Below are 23,404 nucleotides of genomic sequence, written 5' to 3'. Positions count from 1 at the left end.
ATCATTTTTCTTACTGAGTCAGATTAATTTAACAGGTGTTTTACTGTAATTACCAGCATGTACATATACATGATTTGGCTGTGTGACTCTGTAGTACCACTCCATTTTTGGTACAGTAAATACAATGGAAAATATAATTGTTATGTAATGTAATGTAATTTATGGAGAGTTATAATAGAAGATTGATATTACTAAATGTGTAGCTAGACCTTGTTAGTTTAGCTTAGCATAAAGACTGGAAACAGCAATGAAAAAACTGTTATGTGCTGTACTATTTCTTTTCTCTTCTTTCTTGCACTTGCATCTCATCGAATGGTAATATTTCTTCTCATAGCACCTTCCTTTAATGTTTAAGAACTGCTAAAAGCACAATATCATGATACACTTTCTCACACACTTTGATCTGCAGACAGTTTGAGATAACTGTACACTTATATGGTAGAAATTAAAGGGAAGGGTGTTTCTGTGAAAAGTTGCACATGCTTTCTTTTGAAAAGCAATGAAGCAGTTAATTGCAAATTGTTTTCCCTGCTCTACAGTCTACAAATGATAGACCATTAAATTAACCCTGTTTTAAATATCACCATGTCAACCATTTACATATGTAAGGCCCCATAGTCTCATACTTTATACTTCAATTAGCATGTAAACTGAACTGCTAAATCTATAGAACAAGCTGTTTATTGCTTTGCTAAACAATTTACTAGTCTTAATTGCATCACAGCTATGCATAGGTTTTAGTGCTGTATCAAACTGTGACAGGCCAGTTAATGATTTATTATCCTCCAATAACCTCAATGGCTTTGTTAAAATTGATTCCCAAAGCAAGTGTCACACACAGATTCACATTCACACAAAACACAAATAACTGATTATCATCATAAAGATGATCAATCATCTTTATTTAGGAATATGCACCAAGGGGGCACAAAATAAACTAACGTGCACATAAAAGAACCCCAGCTTTATAAAAAATAACCCTGGACCTGATTTTGGGGCAGGAGCCTGTTCTACACTAGAATACAATAATAGAATAATACTTTATTGATCCTTTGCAGGAAATGCCTTTGTTACAGCGGCCCACTAGAACAAACAAAAAGCGAAACAAATATCACGAAAAAAAAGAAAACGCTGCCATTAGACAAAAGGCAGTTCCACATTTCCAGGCTGACACAGAGATAGACAACCATTCATACTAACACCTACAGGCAATTTAGTTAAACTAACTTCTTGTGTTCAAACTCTGGGAGGAAAGCAGAGTACCTGGGGGAAACCTATGTTAGCTTGGGGAGATCATAAACTCCATGCAGAGAGCCACCATAGGCCAGGATGCAATCAATCTCTAGCTGTGAAGTGGCAGGGCTTAACTCCTTCAAACCTCCCCTGTTTATATTTGGGTTTTGCAAATTGCTAAATAAATTACCAGTTAATAAAATTGCCAAAAACTCCCACTGACATCCAGTACACCTGTAGCTCTGTAAACCAGCTCTTAATTTTGGCCCTGTTTGTGAAATAGAGAACAGATAAGGCCTCATAATGTGCTCTGGCATTTTACACCAAAGTGACAGATTTACCAGGCCTCATCGGTATCTTAACGACATTGAAGGAAATATCCTTATGGAAAAGTAAATGATCGCTATGGATCTGCTGTGTTTAAATATCTTTGGATGATGTTTAGCTCACAGAAAGCTGAAATTTGGTATCATCTAATACTGACTGTGCCAATGACATTCTCAGCTGCACAGGAAAGTACAGCATGTTCTTAAAAACAAAAGCTTTACAGCTGACCAGTCATCAAGTAATACATAACAGTTGGTTCTCTGCTGACACTGAATCAGTTTTACTGGGTGGCCAGTAGTTTAGGCGTACAGTTTTTAAGGTGGGAACAGGTGGCAAGATGGTTTCCCTCCCAGTAGCCAGCATCCTGCCCATCGTGACAGCGACACTTGGTGCAGGAGTTGACCCAGACAGGCTCTCCTGCAGGAATCACCTGAGTATGTGAGGCATCAACATAGCAATTAGGACCTGGAGGGAGAAGAAAACACAGGTGAATGCAAATTCAGCTGAAGTGGAGCTACAGTATTAACAAGCACAGCAATGGAGGATATCGTACATAAATAAATACATACTTACTGTGCTATAATCAAAACACTATCAACATAACAATATTGCTGAGTAGTGATTAAATTAAAACATTTATGTCTCTTTTAATATCTGTGGGAAGCCTTCAGTGGTCTTACTTTCTGTTTTCTAGCAGTGGTTTTTGACTTACCATCCTTGCATTCTGGGCAGCATTTCCCAGGCTGGAAGACAGGGTTGACGCATGATGGAGGGGCACAATCTGCAACCAGACAGCGAGCAATACCATCACTGTCACAAGTGCACTGCTCACATTCAGATGGCTGAGAAAACACACCCAACATGGTTTTAGATTAAAAAAACCCCAATAACAAACAAACAAACAAAACACAGTTCGCTAAGCTTGATCATGCCATCTCAAAAGGGGACACTATTTACCTCCAGATTCTTTTGGCTGTAAGTGGTGTAAGAGGTTCAGTAAAAAATGCATCTAAAAATTATGACTGTACAGACTTACCCTAATTTGGTTCTAACCAACAAGTTCATGAGCTTGAGTTTAGTTACATATATGCCGTAATGAGACACTACACATGTCTACTGTGTTGCTGCTCACCTTTATGCTTTATCAGCTTCACTGTCTAATCTCTGATGTTTCTTTACAGTTGCTACAGTTGCAGTTGCTCTGTTTTCTGAAAATACTGTTTTGTCTGGCACTGTGGATTCAATGCACAATACCTGTTTGATATAATAGTAGTATGCTGCATATATATCCTACAATCAAGTATAGTCTGTAACCATCCAGTCACATTTAAACATTTCTTAGTTTCCTTATTTACATAAAGACTGCAGTATGAATAGGTAATTGATGACATTAGCTCGCTTTTCAGTCTTATTCCTGTATTTGAGCGTTTGACACCTAAGGTCTACCTGGAGTAAATACACACAAATAATAGCTTCCAACTACACTGTATTACTATGTTCTAACCTTTTTGACTTGTAAACCTATAAGTTGAAACAAAGTCTTAGTTACTGTCTAATCACAAGTTCTGACATTAGTGTGAAATGTGAAGGGAAATGACAAAAGTGAGAGAAAGATCATATTCATAACTACCACACCAATTTTTTTTAAATCTCCTTTATTGAGACATTTTGTATGAGTCCCTATTATTTAGGAACCACTGCTGATTATAAGAGAATTTCGATCAGCAAAATGTCAACGTTTGTGTCCAGTTTCCATGCACCTCATTCCCATATTTGCACAATATGCTGTGCCATAACGTTCAGGCTTACCTGGAAGTTCTGCCCCAGCTCGTACACAACTCCTCGATATTCACAACCGATCTTCTCGCACCTGGGGCAGCAGTCACTTGGATAGTGGCTAACATGGATGCATGCAGTCGCCAAAGAGGTGCACTCAGTGCGGGCACATGAAGCGCCCTCAGCTGTGCACTCACATTGGGTGCAGTGGTCAGAGTCCAAAAAATACCATTCACCGATATAGTATATGCTGCCGTTGGCTTCGCAGATGCTTTCCTGCTGTCCAGCGACCGAGAAGCCATATCCGGCCTGTGCGGAAAGCACAAGTGCCAAAACAGCCGTGCGTATTCTGCGCTCCAAATAAAGGCGCCCACTGAAAACCTTGGCCATAATTTATATGATGATTCACCTCAACCAAAACTTGAACTCTTAACAAGGAATTGAAACGTACAGTATAATCCAGTAGAGATTTGTTAAGCTTGTTACATTGTTACTCAACGCAAAATGCTCGGTTTGACGCTATAACGACACTCCGTCCACTGGGGTGTGCTGGGGCCGCTCAACCCTGGATACAGAGGGGGTGGGTAAAGTTGAGAAAAAGTTATCTCAGCCTCTCCCTCTCAGAGCGGTTCTCAGTATGCGCCTCCCTCGGTATTACAACTTTATTCAGTACAGACTTTAAAAAAGCATAGTCTTTACTCATTGTTGAAATTAACTGGCTAAATCTAACAAAGTAGCTCGAATGTTTGGTCTGTGTTTACATTTTTGTTGAACATAAGTAAAACAAGAGCAACCCACAGTTAACAGGGACGATCTCGCGATATCTCCCCTTAGCAACAGAAATGTTTTGCCTGGATACCACGGCCTTATGGTGAGCGTTTGTTTCTCTAAAGCAACGCCGTAAACGCATTTTATTTCGTTTATCTCGCCATACTCTTGAACTTTTGGCGTTAAGTCGTTATTGTTAGGAGCACACAATGTAAAACACTTGATTTTGGTGAAGAAAGCTTGGTAGCTTTCTGAGAATGTTACGCTTAAATTTAGTTTAGCTAGCTTGTAGCCCGTAGCACAATGTGGTTATAACATCAGACAAAACTTCGAGTTAGGAAGAATATGTAGGTGGTAGAAATTTTGTTTTTTTCAAAAAGTTTCCAATATTTTTCATAGTCCCTGATACGCAATTTTTTTGGTGCCCGATATATTAATGTTAATTTACGGTAGTGCTGAAGAAGATAACAGCTGACGTTAAAAGTAGGAATAACGTTTTTGGACTGCGAATAGTAATAATCCAGATAAGTTTTGCATCCAAAATATATGTTTCAAAAGTTTTGGGAAATATACTTGTGTAGAATTGCATAAATGGTAATAATCATGTAAAATACCTAAAAATTGCACTCAAGTAAACTGTTTTTGTAAATGCACCTATAATCTATATAGGAATTAGAAGTAACATCATATTTCTATATGTTACTTCTAATTCCTATATGGTTTTTCCTTCCATGGTGTTAATCTATATAGGAATTAGAAGTAACATTATATTCCTATATGTTACTTCTAATTCCTATATAGATTATGATTCATATGGAATCCCCAGATGGAAACCAACTCTGGCGCCCTGGCCCATCTCTGTGGAACCTGATCACCGAACATGTTTATGGGCCAGAGCTGCCAAAGATCCGTTCAGCACTGGGTCACTACCTGGTTGACATGTACACAGAGGTGCACACTGAGGTGAGAGACTTTCTGTGACTATAATATTTATGACCTTTCTGTCAGAATACACCTTCATACAGCAGTTGGCTTTTTGAAAATTTAAGTGTTTCATTATTTATGATGTAACACACACATAGTTTTTTGCATTTGTAGAATTCAGACTCTGGGTGTGGATTCTACAAGAATAGCACAACATTTACAATAATTTTCTTTTTAGCAGGGTGAAAGAAAATGCTTATCTAAGCATTGCTGGCCAAGCAATTTAAGCAACATACACTCAGGAGACATATACTTGTTAAATACAATTGAGCTACGGCTGTAGCTGAACCCCAAGTTCACATGAGGAGCCTCCATGGCAGCCACCATGTGAATGGGTGAAAAGGAATCAACATTGTAAAGAGCTTTGGATAAAAGCACTATATAAGTGGCCATTTACCCTTTACCAAGCACACCTCAGTAAACAGACCAATTCAAGGTCGAGACCATGGTGTTAAGTTAATTCTGAAGAGACTAGCATTTTTAAAGGAAGGCTGACAGATGACTACTAAAATGTAGCTTACTCAGTGTTTAGTGCAGGGGTCTGCAACACGTTGCTCCCAAGCTACCAGTAGCTCGCAACCACTTTCCATGTAGCTCACCAAAGGTTCAATGAATCCTACATAAATTTGAGAACTTGATTAGTCAAATTTGAGTGGTCACTTGGCGAATTACCTTACATGTATATCCAATCAAATTCACAAGTGTCCCGCATCCAGACTATCAATTATATGAGACGTGCATAGACAAAGCCGCTGCTGGTACCCATAGCAATACAATACAAAGAAATGCATACAGAGACACTGAACGCCAAAATAAAAACTAAAATATTTTTTGTGATGTTTTAATGCAGAATGAGAGTTGTGGACACCAACATTTTGTAAAGGTTCACAAAAACAGCAAACAACATGAATTTGGGTTGAATTAAGCTGAAATTTCGATCATCAAGAATAAATGTTACAACACATATTTAGCTCTCGACCATTTCAATTTTGTTAAAGTAGCTCTTTAGTTGAAAATGGTTGGAGACCCCTTATGTAGTGGAACTAGAACTGCAAGTAATGTTTCTTGTCATTGTCATTTTTTTTTTTGTTTGTTAATTGTTGGATTATTGGTTATTAGGTAAAATTAATATTAAAAACATTTCTAAACAATAAGGATCACCACACACTAAGCTTCTATAATTTATGGATGTAGTGCTTGCCATGATTAGCATTTACATTTTGCCATAGATTAACCCAATTAATTTTTCTTATTCTAATTCTTATAATGAAAAATGCCCACAACAAGTTTTAAAAGCCCAAAACTGTGCAGTCAGAGTTAAAATGTTGCTTGTTCTAACAAGCATGTTAATTTGTATACTTTGTTTTGAATTAAGATAAGCAGCAAATCCAGGCATTCTAAAAGTTAAAATCAGCATATACTTTTTATTTCTGCTATAATGAAAAAATTATTAAATAATAGTTAATATCTATGTTTTCGTTGATTGAATGATTGATTGACCAATTAACTACTCTTTTAAGCTCAAATTAAACTCCAGATAATACAGTCCATTGATGAAGGCCACATAGTTAACATTTAAAGCTAAATGTGATTTTATGCAGCCTAGTCTATTGGAGGAACATTTTCTCTCTGAGGGAATTAGACAAGTCTATACCTATAAAAGATACAAAGATTCCTTTTACCAGCCATGTTTCCTTTTCTGTCTGTTACTTTCCTTTACCTTTTGTGCTTTTCTGTTCTCCTGCTTCTGCCTTCCTCCCTCTTTTTCTTCTACCATGTGTTTTTTCAGTGTTAAAATGTCTCTTCATCTGTAGATTTTATCAGCTCTCTTATCCCTGAAGTGCACCAGCAGGCACTGGTAGAAAAACACTTTGGTTTTGTCTCTCTTGCTATGTAGACACTGACCTCATATTGTGAAAGGTTACGTAAAAAATCCATCATCTACATCTGTAACATCTGCAAAACACTTTTTACAAGACTCTCTTTCAAACATTTATACTGACATACATAGATGTTTTATTACCTAACTTAATACACAAGTTAAATAAGTACATAGTACATAGTAATCAAAGCCCTGTATGTGCAGGTATACACACATACACACAGAGAAAGGCCCAGTAAGCTTAGTGAGTCGGGGAGTAAAAAAACTAATCCTCAACTATTGATAAGACCCTTGGATACAAATATTGATAGACTTGAATCTGTGCATGTGTGTATATATGTGTGTATGTGTGTTTATTTTCATATGTAAATTGTGTATCTGCATGTATGTGCGTGTGTGTCACTATAAGAATTGCCCTAATACTGTTTCACCTATAGTTCTGCATAAACACTGGCTAACTGTTAATCCCTCGGACGGAAAGAACTACTTAGTCTGAGAGTTTTAAGAACTTTATAGAAAAAAACAGCACCCTATTCAACTTTCTCAATATTCCATACAGGTTTCGTTTTTTTCTGTTCTGTATATCCGCCTATCCCTATGTCTTTCTCATTTTTATCTCCTCTTTTCTTTCAGTGTAATGAATTACATTAGTGAAGTGTAAAATAGTAGATCTGCAAGCGACTGCTCTATTCTTTAACACCTCCAAACCTCTCTCCAAGGTCTGCATTGTGTATGGCCATTAGATCAGAGGGAATTAGCCTCACTTTTTAAGTTTCCATACAAGGCCACTCTCTGTGTACTCTACCTCCCCCTAAAAGGTCACTATGTCTGACCCCACTGAATTAAAAGAATCTCTTTAAGTTAAATGTATTCTTTAACCAAGTTTAAATATTTCAACATAGCTCCTAAAATAGCTCGCAGATGAAATAACCAGTCTCACAGCAGAGGGAGAGGGGAAAAAGTACAGGAACAGCTCAGTTAGCCAGCAAGGCATTAATTCTGTAACATTAACATCTCAACACCAAAAGACAGAGAAAGGCAGTGTGAGTGTGTTTTTGTTTCTGTGTATACAAAGGACAGTGTAGGGAAAGGAAGCACTTTATCCTTGTTACAAATGTCCTTGCATTAAGTAATTATGTTAATGTTTTATTGTAAATACTTATTACATTATCCCCTTTTAGTATTAGTCATTTGGTTAAAACACCACTTCAAAATACTTCTTATTATATATGGTATAGTGTTTCTCTATAGCATGCATCAACTTAGGTGTCTGTAAAGTTGTGATCTAGAGAAGTATCCTGCACCAACAGAATCTGCTCTACTCAGTGTGCAATGGTGTTTTCACAGTATAATTGCTTTTTCACAGATTAAAGGTATATTTCGGACTCACTGGGACTTAAAAAAAATCCCCCTTTGTGATGATAATAATGTTCTGCCTTTGTTGTGGTTTTGATTCAACAGGATATTTTGCTGTATTTATTGTACCATGCTCAAAGATGTTTTGTGATGTTTTGTTTTTTGTTTTATTTTCCATCTTACTTATATTAGTGAGGATAAGTTGCATGTATTGGAGCATGCAAGCTGCTGACAGAGTCTAATAATACTAGATTTCAGATGTTTAGCTTACTAAATGTAATACCCCAGGTTTGCTCACTTGGTAACTTTTTCAGGCGGAGATGTGGTACATGATGTGGCAGGAAAGCCAGCAAGGACAACAGCAGGGCTTCCTCTTATCTGACCCACCTGCAGTGAAAGAGCTGGTGAGAGCTGAGGTCAAAATGTTACTACAGACCTTGAGAGAGAGAGCCAGCGAAGAGGGGAGGTAGGTGTCACATTTGATGAAATTAATTCCACTCCACTTAGTAGTAAATTATTGAATGTGGATTTCCTTTCCCCTTTGCATAGATTGTATAAATTGGGTTTAAATTATTTCTATAGCAATAAGTTTAAGGCCAGTGATAATAGGATTTTGATAAACATTTTGCCTTTTTTGTTGTTAACTATCACCAGTGTCTGAAGGCAATGAAAATATATTTGAATACTATCCCCTGAAGAGGGGAAAGACTATAATTCCTAAGTAATGACAGCACCCTACCACCACAGTCACGGCAACATTTGGTAGGATGGTGGTAGGTCAAATTAATTTAAAATGCTGACATCTTTGCAAATTATGTAAGTGTTTGGCCAACTGTACCACCACTACAATTCCATGTCAAGGAAAATCTTTTAATCAATGACAGTAACCCCTGAAGTATACCAAGCAGTTTTAGTTTATTACGGTAGAGCGGTTGTCCACCAAGCTCACAGTTGTTGGTTCAAGCCCCAGTTCCTCTGGTCACATGTTGGAATGTCCTTGAGCAAACCACTGAACCCCAACTTAGTTGCTCCCGGTGAGCATTCGACAGCTCCCCATTAGTGTATGAGTGTGTGATTGTGAGTGTGAATTGGTGAATAAGAAGCAGTGTAAAGAGCTTTTAGTGCCAATAGGTTGAAAGTGCAGACCATTTAACATTTATTAGTTTTACTCATTTTGTATAAAGTGTTATAATTCCAGATGTATATACAACTGGAGTCAGCATTCGCATGTTTTGTTTCATGAAATATATTTATTTTTATGTAATATTGAATAAATGCAATTTCTCTCTCTCTTCTCTCTCGCTCTGTCTATCTTGCTTAATATGTAATTGTAACTTCTGTCTAGAGTTTTCTCTGTGGCTTTTTTACAAAACAAAAGAGGGGATTGGCAAGTATGTTAAGACTATGTTCTCAAACTGTCTCAGTACAACAAAAAACACTATAAAACATTATATCGTGTTCACTTGTCTCTTACAAATTGGATGTTGAAACCCCTGGAACAAAGGTTTTTGACGTAAGGATGTTGCAAATTGATTTGAGAACTCTGGAACAATTAGAAGTATATAGGAGGGAGACATCCATGCATTCCTCACCAAATACTGGTCTAGATTTGAATGTCACTGCCAGCTTTATATCATTAAACTGTCAGCTACTTTTTTATCTTAAAATTATATTGTTTCTTTTTACAAACTAAGCTTAATTTAGTCATTTGTCAATGAAAAGCTCAAAGGGAGACAATAATGAAGCTTGATATTCTGTACCTGTTTTTATAGCATAGTCATCAGGGAGCAATAAGCCACAAGTTGAAATAAAACTTTCTAATTGCTGTTTTGCCTCTTACTTTATACTGCTAATGCCAAAACTCAGGTCAGACATGAGCTTGTAGCAATTTAAAATTTAATCACATGTACTAAAATACTCTAAAGAATGTCATAAAACCTGTTATTGGCTTAGTAAAACTGCCCTTCCTTATACATCCTTACATTACAATGTACCAACCTAACAATTATATATCAAAATGTTTATGTGTGAGTGAGTTTGTCTGCACATGAGGTTGTTACTATCCCAGCAACTAGCCCACTGATGCCAAGAATGTTGTTTTTTTGCTGAGGCCTTTTAGGACACACATAGAATAAGATGCATTGTTCTCTACGTGACAAGCCATTTATTGCCTGTCCACTTCCTTTTTACTGTGAATTCTTTTTTCCATTTATGTTGCGTTGTTAAATCAAAGGCTGCATGGCAACTTGATGCCTTTTTTTTTGCTCACTTTGTGTATGCTGTTATCTCCAGTCCTGTATTTAAAATGAACAGATTTGTGCCAGGTTGCTCTTTTTTGGAAAAACATACATTTTTACCACATTTACAAATGTATTGGCTTTGTTGATTCATTCTCATCCTTTAACAAGCAACATTTTTATGTCCGGAGCCACACCACATACATATGTAGCTAAAAACTGTTCATGCTACCAACACTAACAGGTGCAGCGTTGTTGTGTGTTTTTACTTAAATCTAAAATGTATGACTTCATGCATCAACAAAAATCTTCCAAAATGTATAACAGTGGTCATGCTTTCCTAAAGGTATTGCCACGTGGCTTGCTTAAAATTCTTGACTACATCTCTCCTCTCAGTGGTGATGTTGTGACAGCTAGGTTGACAGACTAGACTTATTCTGAAATAATCTTATAGGGGTTTTCTTATATGTCAGGAAGTCAGCAGTGCCTAACATTTAATCTGACAATGCATTATCCATGGGGCCCCAGGTCTGAACACAATAACAGCACATTATCTGATTAAAGTGCACAGATTAAGGCGTGAACTAAAGCCTTGCTCACACATCACAAGTCACTCTTACTAAAGTGCTTTGGCTTCATGTAAACGGATTACAAACAGTCCCATTCAGAGGTAGAAATGTAACCCATTGTTGTTTGCTGCATTGAAACTGTGCCAAAAAAGTATTGGCCCCACACAGGCTCTGCCACTATTACCTTTTCTGTTTAAGGTTGGCTTTTCTGTACTTGTTGATCTTGATGCATTGAGCTCTGCGTGCATGCATACATTCAGCTGATATACACTTGAGATTTAATCTAATTAAAGGAAAGCCTGAAGCATATTACAGTGTAGTAATATCAGTGTATATCAGCTGAATGTATGCATGCACGCAGAGCTCAAGTGCCGACCAGCTGTCGGCATGGGAATCAAGAAAAAAAAGGCCAAAGTATCAAGATAAAAACCAGAATCAGAAATTATAATTAGTTTGTGTATGTTTGTGTGCCTGCATTGTTTTTATTGAAATTCAAGTAGACATGATATACAAGAACACTTTTCCTAATTTGTAGCAAAAGCCTAACGTAACTGATTTAAGTCAGAGGGGCAGATGTTGCTAAGTGGTAAGGAGGAGTTCTCCTCTATGTATCAGATTTGTCCTGTGATTTTAAACCATTTGTATTAGGTTATGGGGTTTGCTGTGTAACTTGTAAAAGTCTACTGATTCATTTAACTGGCCATAAATTTCTTTAATATAAAATGAAACAGGGCCGCTCCACCCACCCTTGCCACACAAGCAGCTGGTTTCTATTTCTCCCAGAGATCCTTCAGACAACTGATATTTTTTGCTGTCAGCTCTTTCTTTCCTGAGGTTTTTAGATATTTTAAAATGCTCGGACACGATTTGGTGTGTGTCTGCAAACTCCAACACACTAACACAGCATAAAGCAAGACTGTGACTTCTTTTCTTTAATTTCAAAATGCTTTACAGGTGACCAAGAAGTAATTAAGATAAACAATAAAACAATTATTGACTACTGCATTTTATAAATAAAAATTATAAAAGAGAATTAACACATGAAAAGCATTAAAATCATGTCTTTTCTGTTTTAGAGATTGTAAGGAGCTCCTGCTTCGGTACAATCCTGATACTGTAAACTATGCACTTAGCCACAACGAAAGCTGTTATGATAACTGTACCAACCCTGGTGATATTGATAGTGGAAGCAGGTAAGAAACTTTAGAAGCAGAACCAGCTAAAACTGAATCTGCATATTATTTTGAAATTATAGTGTTTTTTTTGTTATGAATGAAATCTCTTTTTGTACTTTAATTTATCCCCACTTCCTCAGACCGAGCACTCACTGCTCAATCCGGTCCAATGCCGCAGATGAGATAGAGGCAGTGAGAGACAAGCTGAATGTCACTGACTTCGATCAAGTGGTGAATTGCCTCAGGTAAGTTGGCTAACACCCTCCAAACAAAAACATTTTGAGTTGTGACCACCTTTTTAAGTAAAGCTATGTCTACTTACTTACAGGACATACAGTAGTTAAGAAATAAGATATTTTCCTCAGGAGTTGATAAAGATCCAAACAGAGCTAACAAAAAGAGAATATTTTAGTCAGTTGGCCAGCAGTCAGCTTGACAGATGACTCCAAAGTACTGATACTGTTGCTCAGGAACTGCTGAATATGTAATTAGGGAAATGTTTGTTGATAAGTTTGCCATACTAAATTTTTAAATTATGATAAGTCAGGGCCCTGAGATAGACTGGCAACCTGTCCAGGGTGTACCCCACCTCTCGCCCTATGACAGCCAAAATGGGCTTCAGCCCCCCTTGACCCAAATAGGATAAGCGGCTATAGATAATGGATAGACAGATGGATGATTTGTCAATTTTGTGTTTTGCCAAGTGGCCAAACAATGTTTAAATTTTTTAAATATATTGGTTTCTTTTTTGTATATTACCTACCTGCCTGTCTTTGAACTTTCCTGGCCTATAGTTTGGAAATCACTGACATAGAGAGTGTCTATTGTACACTGGTACAATACCTTCATAGAAATGAACTTAAACATTATTTTGTCTACATTTGTATATTTGTAATACTGTACATACTGGCAGAGAAACATAATAATATTGCATTATGATTTTTTACCCTTATATACATTAATTTGTTACAGTATAAATGTTATAATTTACATGTGCTCTGTATATAAATTCCTTTGAGCCCTCTCCTTTACCCTAATTTTCTCCATGGCTTTTGCCTTTGGCCTGCCTCCTCCAACATCCATCCCTCCTTTCTTTTCTCTGTTTTTCACTTTGAGGTTTACATGGAAATGCAGTCACTGGGGCTACCTTGGAAGACAGACTTCCTCTCTCACTCCTCCTCCTCCTCTCTCTCTCTCTCTCTCTCTTTCTTTCATTTCCTGAGTTGACTAAAACAGAAAGCCTCATTGTCAGAAAATGAATCCCAGACTGGACTGGGGTAGGCAGAAGATTCATTTTCATTTGAAAGAAGTGAACAAAGTGTACTATAGTTGTGTAACCAGAGAAGGGCAAAGTATTAAGTAGAAAGGGCAGATACAAAGAAAAAAGACAGTTTCACACTTTATTAATCCTACAAAGGATAATCTCTGAGCAGAAACCAGGTGCCCCTTGTTGTCTCTGCTTAGTTGTGTGATTGGATGTTACTCTCGTGCATGTGAGCTTACCAATATGTGCCTTTAAATTATACAGTTATAGTTTGCATACTTACCACAGATGTAACGACTGCACAATCTCTGACATAAAATATTTTTTGATTTCCCATGCTATTGTTAGACTTGCTTATACACGTTCTATTAGAATATTAAATGTCAAGTATATGGGTGTTATTAAAAGATGCCACTGCTAATGTGTTGGGTTGTGTGTGCCTGCTGTGACTGTCAAATGCATAGTTTCCACCTTGACCTAAATTGTATGCTCAGTAATAATTTTTCTATGTAGGTCTCTTCTAATGGAGGAATGTGAAGTGTTGAAGAAACTTGTACAGCATTTAAGGGTAAGAAACACAGAACAGAAAGTAATTATTATATTATTTGAAAGTATTAAATACATTATTATATTGGGGCGACTGTGGCATAGGAATGTAGAGCGGTCGTCCACCAATCCCGCAGTTGTAAGTTCAGTCCCCGACTCCTCCGGTCACATGTCGAAGTGTCCATGAGCAAGACACTGAACCCCAACTTAGTTGCTCCCGGTGAGTGTTGGGCAGCTGCATAGCAGCTCCCCCATCGGTGTGTGTGTGACGGCAAATGGGTGAATAAGAAGCAATGTAGCGCTTTGAGTGCCAATAGGTAGAAAAACGCTATATAAGTGCAGAACATTTACAATTTATTTATTTAATAATCAGAACCGATACATAAACTTGAACTTTGTAAGTATCCTATAGTGTTTTCCAGATTCCTTTTTTAATTCACTTCACAAACAATGTAATTTTTTTTTAAGTTGATTCTCAACTCCCAAATATTTACATATTTCCTACATAGTCCACTTTGCATAGGATTACACTGCATCTCAGCGCTTAACTAATTCCACATTTTGTTATATTACAGTCTTATTTCAAAATTCATTTCCCTACAGGTTCCCTACAAACAATACCCCATAATAAGAATGTGAAAGAAGTTTGTTGGAAATCTTTGCAAATGTATTAAAAAACAAAAACAACAACAATCACATGTACATAAGCATGCATGGCCTTTGCCATGACACTCAAAGTTGAACTCTGGTGCATCCTGTTTCCAGTGATCATCCTTGAGATGTTTCTACAACTTCAGGACAATAGGAAAATACCTTATTCTCAAATGACCTACCCTTTATAGTATAGTATAGTATAGTATAGTATAGTATAGTATAGTATAGTATGGTATAGTATGGTATAGTATAGGATAGTATAGGATAGTATAGTTTAGTACATAACATAGCATTTTTACATATTAATTTACTGAACTGTTTATAACAATTGAAAAAGGTAATTTTAAATATTGTCACCTGTGAGTGGGGTAGAACGACAGTGAGCTCAATTTAAGGTTCCTCCACCAAAGTTAGGTTTACTTTGACTAGCCTGTTCATTAAACAGTAGTTGTACACCTAGAATCTGAACATGTTCAACATTTAACCAATAGCAGTGTGACATACAAATAAACTAACACTACTAAGTAAAACATCCAAATTAGTTTTTGAATAGTCAAATCGGTATACGGTAGCATCATTCTGTGGGGAGGTTTTTCAGCAGCAGAAACTGGGAGACAATTCAGGATTAAGGGAAAGATGAATGCAGAAATGTACAGAGACATCCCTAATGAAAACCTGTTCCAGATCTCAGACTTGGGCGACAGTTCATTTTCCAACAGGACATCTACTCAAGATAACAAAGGAGTGGCTACGGGACAACTCTGTGAATGTCCTTGAGTGGCGCAGCCAGAGCCCAGCATTGAATAATATTATATTTGTAATAAATTTCAAAGATTTCAAACAAACTTCTTTCACGTTGTCAGTATGGGGTATTGTTTGTAACTTTTTGAGGAAAATAATGAATTTTGAAATAAGGCTGTAACATAACAAAATGTGGACCAAAAAATGTTTTTGGGAACATTTTCTGGATGCACTGTATATTATTTCAGCTATATAATTGTAGACAGTTTAAAGATGAAGTATGAATGATACGTATTTATAAATAAATGAAATATACATAAATATTTGGACTTTCAGTGCACTTTCACTGAAAATTTTACTACAGAAACCTTTACTACAGGTTCTTTGGATTTGAACAAAGTTTACTCAAATGACAATTCACTGAATGATTTCAAGTCGTTTGATGCAAGCCATCCCTATCTGGATTCCCTCAGTTAGCCTCCTAAGTATTTTCTGGCACCAAAACCCCACCAAGGTGTCCATTTACACACATGAGACAAACTTGCACACACACACACACACACACACACACACACACACACACACACAGGGTGCCTGCAAAGACTCACTCTAAGCCTGTTTTATGCATTGGTCTGGCAAAGAGCTTTGTGCTGCAGAGGAAAACTGATCTCCTTCTAATCACTCAAATGACCTATTACAGAGACATTTACAAACAGACACGCAACCATACACGAACACAAACACAGACACACACAAATAGACCAGATGCAAGACTTTTTCTGTAGTACAGATGGAAACTAGGATATAGTCGGTTGTTAGCATGTCTTCAGTACAGCAGAACGGCCATCTAATCTGATAAAAAGATGGCAGCCACCAGTATTTGGTTTGTATAAGGAGTGGTCTTTATTCCTCGGTGCAAGGGATTGGGGTCTTATAGAATTCTCCATAAGAATAATGACAATAACATATGAGCTTTCCTAAAATATTAGCAAGTCAGCACCACGGTAATGGGCTCAAACACTACAAAGCCTGTTTTTGGAGTGTGTGCTTTGGAGTTGGTTTGGATTTCAGACCCTTTACTGTCAGAGACACCCCACATTCTTTGTCTGCAGCTCTGACAGACAACACTAGAAGATATGGGATTAAATACACAATCTTGACTGTACATTTAAGATGCATGATGATCATTAACCTTTTTTCTCTTTGTTTGGTTTGTGTTTCTTGCAGAAAATTATTAAACAGAACTATGGATGTAAAAGTTTAGTTAAAAAATCAGAACCTTCGCTTGCAGGTGGGTCCATGTACCAACATTCTGGAGTGTGCTGCCATCTCATGGTACAGTTTTGTTTAAAGTGTGCTGTGTGATGAGAATTCATTTTGTCTCTTAAGTCCAATTTAATTTTTAGCTCAGTGAAAAAATTCTAATGAAATTAAAATGCTGGTGGTTTTCATTAGCCAGTAAAACCCATTTTGTAACGTATGTTTAAATGAAAAGAGACCCCAAATCTTTGGAATCTACAATGGGCTAAATTACATAAAAGTAATTAGCAAAAATTGGAAAACAGTCCTTTAGGTATTTTATAGACTTGGGTAGAAGTATCTGACAGTTTGTCTCAATTTACTGAGATGCACAGTACATACTGAAGTATTTTCAGGCTTTAAATCACATATATTTCCTCTTTGCGTAGAACTGAGAGAGCTAAGAGGAGCTGTACAAATGGACTTGAAGCTCTACCCTACATCATTTGTTGCTTTTCCCACAGCATCATCACCTTTCACAGTGAAGAAACTGAGAAACAGATTCAGGTTTGTCAGGTTTCTTTATATAGTTTTAAACAGAAAAGGTAAGAAACAATAAATACAAAAATTATCCAGGGGATATGAAATCTTAGTCACTAAGTCAGTCAAAACTTAAACTTTGAGCAATTCTGCACTTTAGGTGTAATTATAGCAAATGCATCATATCCCTTCACTGGAAATGTGGACCTAAGTACTGTAAAAGAGCTTTTTCTGCTGACCTAAGTGAGTGTTCTTGCATGTTTGAGCTCAGCAGGTGAGAGAATTTACAGCTAATCCAATTTGTGCTTTGGCAAGTGTTTAATACAATCCTGTATTCTGATGGCAATATGAAGCCAAAAAATGTATAAGAGAGAAATGACAGAAACATTCTTATGCATTCTTATTCCTCTCCTCCAGACCATCAGTAGGACTAAGGGCAGCTGATGAGACTCTGCAAGCTTTAACTGCTTCATCAGCGGCAAGACCACATCCACCTCCTTCCCCATGCCATACTAATCCCAGGCCACCACATGGACGCCCTCACACAAAGACCTCTACATCAGCCAAGCCAATTCATACTGCCTCACCCTCTATGGCTCATGGAACCACATCAGCCATCACTAACTCAAGCAACAAGATCACTACTTCTGAGCACATGAACAGCCACTTCATCAGTGACCAGATAATCGTTAAAAAGTTAAACAACTGCAGCCTTTCTTCTGATCCAGGTAATGCTAGTCCCCACCACAGGAACATGACTCCTAGTCCTATTTCTCAAATAAGAACTCAAAGGAAAACCCGTTCTGTCTATGAAGTTCATCTATCATCCCATCACAGTACTCAGAATGGAAACAAATGTGATTTGTCACCACAGAGAGATTGTTTGGAGGTCAAGGAACATCAACATTACCCCTTCACATGTTCCAGCTCTCTGCCTTCTCTGTGATGTAGGCAGTTGCTGCAGCCATAGCTCAGACCATTCTTTGTCAACAATAGAGAAATCAAAGATACAAAAGGGGCAACAGAAAGGTGCCTTTAAAGTTAGTTCAATATTAGTGGAGACAGATAATGACAGAAAAAAGAATACTTCTGAGAGTTTTTATCGGTTAGCCCTGTCAGAAACTGGGAGCACTGCTTCACAAAGTAGCAGCAGGAAGAGCAGCAGTGGTATTGATGGAAATAAAAATGGCCATTTGAGGAAGGATGTCCACCAACAGCTACGCTTGCATAGCCAGTGTTTTACACATCATTCCTTAAATCAATCAGACAGTAGTGGTGAACTGACAGATCCAACAAATCTGTTCATCTAGTGTCAAAACAGATTAATAGACAATTCTTTAACGCCCCCAAATGGCCACTCAGGGACCCCACACGTCAGCAAAAAAGTGCTCAAGAGGAAAAGCTAGAGCTGGACATTGTCAAGTTCTACCCGCCAGTCCCTCCTGCAATAGTGTCAACTTGAAGTAAGCCAGTGGAACCCAGTTTCATTTAACATCATGATAAGACAGAATAATTTTCAGGAGCTAGTTTTATATATAATAGTACACAAATTGTTTCTTTAACTGGTGTGAATAAAGAAATGGCGACATTTCTCATGTATGTCTGGCCCTTGCTGGGTCCTCCCATAAAGCGTTAAAATGAACTTGAAAATGAACTCTTATTTAGTTACTGTATGAACATAGAGGGTTACCTGATAACTTGTAATTATGAAAAATAAAATTAAATGCAGGATAGCAGGAAAAGTACAGGTGTACAAAGTATGACACCAACACCGAGCTGCACTTTAAGGATTCGGCACAATTAGTGTCCTTAATGGCACTGAAAAAAAAACCTAAATGTAACAAGGGGTAATAAACAGGTAATTTGGCACAATTCACTGGGAAGTTTTCCACAGTAGAAAATCCTAAGCCTCATGTCAACTGGACTTTTTTCTTCTTGGTTATAAATGTTTCACTACTCATTAACGCAACTTCTTCAATCTGAGGGAAAATGGGCTAGGGGCCCCTTTATATCCTCCAGAGTAGGTTTTCATCCTCCAGGGTAGGTTTCAAACCTGGCTTGAAGAGACTCGTTAGGGGATGATAAGGGAGGTCTCACCTGGATGACTGAGAATCTTCAATGACAGTAAAAAACGTTAAGTGCATTATCTTCAAATTTGGCCTGAAGGCCCCGCATACCCGCACACATCATTTAAGTCACTGCTCAGGGTAAAGTTAGATGGCACAATGCCTGCTGGTGTCGAACTTTAACAAGTGCACAACACCGAAAAGAGAAAAGTGAAGGACACCAGAGGACGAAATGATGTGGATCAAGAAACTCTGAGCTTCCTGTGTCCTGAATTCAGGTAATAATTGATATCAAGTAAATGTTGCAGGTCAAATTCTGTAGTTAAAGAGTACTTACTGACATTGAGACGTTTTGTTTTTTTTATCTTTATGGACATCTGCTAATACATCTGACGAACCTGTGGTACCACTAAAGGTAAGTTAGCCAGTTAGCTGTTAGCATCCTGTTTAGTTTGAATTCGTCAGTAGCATGAAGTTACCAGACATTTGCCAGCACTTGATGAAAATGCTATTAGTTTATTGTACAGTGTGTTTCAGTTATACACATTTATTAGCTGTGCACATTTAATTCTGTTATTGTGGATTTGTGAAGATTCTGTTCCATTTGCCATAAGGTCATTGTGTAGTGGTGCTGTTATTACTCAATAATTAATATTTGAGAAAATGCTTTTGCTATATTAATTGAAAACTGTTTTACTCAATAGACACCTTAATTAGCGTAGTCTTCACTCAGCAGCAGTTTGAATTATGTCTAGATATCTGTCTAATACTTGCTGAGGTTATAAAAGTGATGGTTCAAAGCCAAATTTATATGGTTATTCTTTTTACATATTTGCCATTTAACCCAATGTTTCTTGCTGGAGGTTGACAGACAGTTAACATGTATGTCACCTTAAGACAAGACAATTCACATTACTTGAGGGTTTTTAATTTAAGTTCTGCTTTCCCATGAGTGCATCACAACACCTGAAGTCCTGCTGAGATTAAACTCCAATTGCATAATGTGTCTGACCAGAGGTTCATTCAAAGTAGAAAGAGAACAACATCCAATAGAAATAGAATAGAATGATCAGAAGTGTAACAGTGAAGCTCAGAAAGACTCAAAATAAACATTCTGGAGTGGCCTAGTCAAAATCCAGACCTGAGCTAACTATTGGTGATTTTATTAACTGCTTTTTTAATAAATGCAATGCTCATTTAAAACTTGTATTTTGTGTTTTCTCAGGTTGCCCTTGCCTTGATGTTAGATTTAGTATGAAGATAGTATGATATACATAGAAATAAATCAGGAGGGGTTGAATAGTTTTTCACAGCACTGTAGTAGTATATACTTATATTATCTTAAGATATAGCAGAAACGTTGTCATTCTGCCATGTACCTCCTAATTCAAATGGTTTTGTATCACAATGAAACCCAAATTGCAGGAGCTTCAATTTCAGGACTTGCTTTCCAGTTTTGATGGCTAAAGTCTAAAACTCCCAATTTTAATTACTCTAAGCAACTTTCTGCTTAGCACAAAATATTTTTTAGGATGTATACCTGAAATTAATGTTATTAATATTCAGAAGTTATGTCAACAGTTATAATACAGTGTGGCATTCAAATACACTGATTTTACTTAGAATTACAACACTGATGATACACTGCTGAACACAGTACTTGGAAGGTCTTAGACCTTTATCGATTTATTGATTTTCCTACTTGTAAGCAAAACTCAATCACAATGATTTCAACACAGTACAGCAGTTATACCAACCCAGAGAACCGTTTTTCTCTTCCTTTACTGCAAAAAAACTAAATTGTGATTATCACTTCTGCCTCTGTTTGTTTGTTTCTGTTATGTCTGATAGTTTCTTTTAAAATCTACTAACAAAAAAACACAGTTCTCCTTGAAACATAAAGCAGACAGAAGAGATGGTTCTTTTTTTTCTCCTTTAAAGAAAAAAGTTAAAATGCTAGAGCTACTTTGGCGCACACATTAACACAGTATATTATTTACAAATTTATTAGGTACACCAAAGCTAATGCAGTTTGATACAGCAGCCATGTGATAAAATCTCCCAATAATGAGAATTATAGTGTTCATTTCTGTATTGCAATTTTTCTGTTGGAAAAGAAAATTGGTAATTTTCTTCTCCAAAGGAGAAAAAAAGTGCCATCTCCGTTGTATCTGAAGGATGACTCCGGTATCACCTAGTAAGAAACATCAGAAACATGTCAGACAAAACAGAAACTAAAATTAGGTTAAATGACAATGCCACAAGCAGCAGATAAACAGCCAGATAAACAATAAATTCAAGTATTATGTGCACAAAATCTATTCAGATGTAATCTAACTATAGATTTCTTTTCCTGTAATGTAGGTGTTTCTTGATTGGAGAGTATCTAGTGCAACAGTTGTGTATGTCAGTGTCAGACATTCCCATATTCATGTCAAACACTGAAGCTTAGTTTACACTCTGGAAAGTCTCTGAGCTGGTAAGCTTGTAGTTGGCAGCTAATCTGTGTTCTTGCTAGACCAGGTATGCTGACAGGTGACACTGTGGATGGTGCCTCAGTGTAGAGCTGATCAACTGGTCCAGAAAGAATCTCCTCTCAAAGTGCTCTCTCTCTGTACATGTTTCCTGAATGCTGCTGTCTTTCTAATTTGAAGGAACCTTCAAGTTCAATGGCAAAATATTTAAATTGATTCAATCCATTTAAATTCTTTAAACCCTCAGTTTTATAACATCAGCACCTATTAGAAAGATATCTAGACATAATGCAGCCTGCTGCTGACTGAAGACTATGTTACTTAAGGTGTCTACTGGGTAAACCAGCTTTCAATTACTATAGCAAAAGCATTTACTCAAATATTAACTCATTGCAAAATGAGTAATAACAGCACCACTACACAATGACCTTATGGCAAACTGAACATAATCCTCTCAAACCCACAATAGCTGCAGAAATAAATGAGCACAGCTAATAAATGTGTATAACCGAAACACTGCTGACAAACATCTGGTAACCACGCTCATGATATTAGTTAGTTAGATAGCTGACATTTAGTTCAGCTCCTGACAGCTGAACTAATCAGGATGTTAACAGCTAATCGGCTAACTTACCTTTAGTGCTACCAGAGGTTCGTCAGATGTATCAGCAGTTGAGTGTCCGTGGACATCTAGGACAATCTACTGCTGATTGTACGTGGACTTCCAGTGATTTGTAATATGTGAACCATTGCACAGTAATAGTTACTGTGTGTATCGAGGTTAAATGACTTTGGCTGATTGTGGTGCTGGAAGGTAGAGCGGTCGTCCACCAATCCCACAGTTGTTGGTTTGATCCTCTGGTCACATTCAAAGTGTCCTCGAGCAAGACACTGTACCCCAACTTAGTTGCTCCTGCTAAGTGTTGGCCTCCCTCATCAGTGTGTGTGATTGTGGGTGAATGAGAAGTAGTGTAAAGTGCTTGGACTGCAAATAGGTAGAAAAGTGCTAAATAAGTCCAGACCAGGTCTCAAGCCTGTATAAAAATGGGAGGGTTGTGGTAGTAAGGGCATCTGGCATAAAAACACATGCCAAATCAACATGCGGAACATGTTCTGCTGTAGCAACCCCTGAAGGGACAAGCCGAAAGCCGTTGATTTATTTAAACAGCAGGTAACGCTGGCACAGGTGCATTAGGAGAGTTGAGCTAGCTGACTGGAAGTCTTCCCAATCTCTCTGAAGATTTGTTTCATCAGCATCGAGCACTAATGAGCTTCAGTTAAATATATGTCACTCATATTTGTTAAATTTATCCCTTGGTATCAGCCACTATCTGTCAGAGCACAGAATGTTCAGAATGAGATAAAGTAAGACATAAAATTTAAGGGCAAAATCCTGGTATTTAGAATGTATATTGGATAATGACCTTCCAGGAGATGATATTGCAAATAAAGAACTCAGTAAAATCTGTCAAACGAAAAAACTCAGCTAGAAAGGCAGCATTACTGGGAAGTGCTACACTAAAAATTATGGTTTTAATACAGGGTCTTCTCAATCTTGGTCCTCAAGCACCCC

The 23,404-nt window shown here is 37.3% G+C and overlaps 2 protein-coding genes across 2 annotated transcripts; one reads left to right on the top strand and one right to left on the bottom strand.

The window, feature by feature from the left end:
* Positions 1–890: 890 nt before the first annotated feature.
* On the bottom strand, positions 891–4,096 carry zgc:113531 (uncharacterized protein LOC541359 homolog). The gene is made up of 3 exons (XM_067475256.1): positions 3,370–4,096; positions 2,273–2,402; positions 891–2,025 (listed from the first exon to the last, which is right to left on the bottom strand). Exons 1-3 carry the CDS (start codon positions 3,724–3,726, stop codon positions 1,841–1,843), a joined length of 672 nt encoding a protein of 223 aa, XP_067331357.1. The 5' UTR covers positions 3,727–4,096; the 3' UTR covers positions 891–1,840.
* Positions 4,097–4,743: 647 nt separating this feature from the next.
* On the top strand, positions 4,744–22,090 carry ccdc24 (coiled-coil domain containing 24). The gene is made up of 8 exons (XM_067475254.1): positions 4,744–5,067; positions 8,641–8,792; positions 12,209–12,325; positions 12,448–12,552; positions 14,085–14,139; positions 16,740–16,803; positions 17,201–17,318; positions 17,709–22,090. The coding sequence occupies exons 1-8, from the start codon at positions 4,909–4,911 to the stop codon at positions 18,235–18,237; spliced, it is 1,299 nt and encodes a 432-aa protein (XP_067331355.1). The 5' UTR covers positions 4,744–4,908; the 3' UTR covers positions 18,238–22,090.
* The last annotated feature ends 1,314 nt before the right edge of the window (positions 22,091–23,404 follow it).

The sequence above is a fragment of the Channa argus genome, chromosome 14 (assembly GCF_033026475.1).
Source record: "Channa argus isolate prfri chromosome 14, Channa argus male v1.0, whole genome shotgun sequence".
NCBI lineage: Eukaryota > Metazoa > Chordata > Actinopteri > Anabantiformes > Channidae > Channa > Channa argus.
This window is presented reverse-complemented; position numbering and strand designations above follow the sequence as displayed.

Bases quoted from the DNA above. Each gene is read 5' to 3' on its own strand.
- zgc:113531 (XM_067475256.1), bottom strand. From the start codon at position 3,726: ATGGCCAAGGTTTTCAGTGGGCGCCTTTATTTGGAGCGCAGAATACGC. The intron at 2,403-3,369 runs GTAAGCCTGAAC...GTGTTTTCTCAG, and splicing joins AGCTGGGGCAGAACTTCCAG to CCATCTGAATGTGAGCAGTG. The intron at 2,026-2,272 runs GTAAGTCAAAAA...TTCTCCCTCCAG, and splicing joins CTGCCCAGAATGCAAGGATG to GTCCTAATTGCTATGTTGAT.
- ccdc24 (XM_067475254.1), top strand. From the start codon at position 4,909: ATGATTCATATGGAATCCCCAGATGGAAACCAACTCTGGCGCCCTGGC. The intron at 12,326-12,447 runs GTAAGAAACTTT...CCACTTCCTCAG, and splicing joins GATATTGATAGTGGAAGCAG to ACCGAGCACTCACTGCTCAA. The intron at 16,804-17,200 runs GTGGGTCCATGT...CTCTTTGCGTAG, and splicing joins ATCAGAACCTTCGCTTGCAG to AACTGAGAGAGCTAAGAGGA.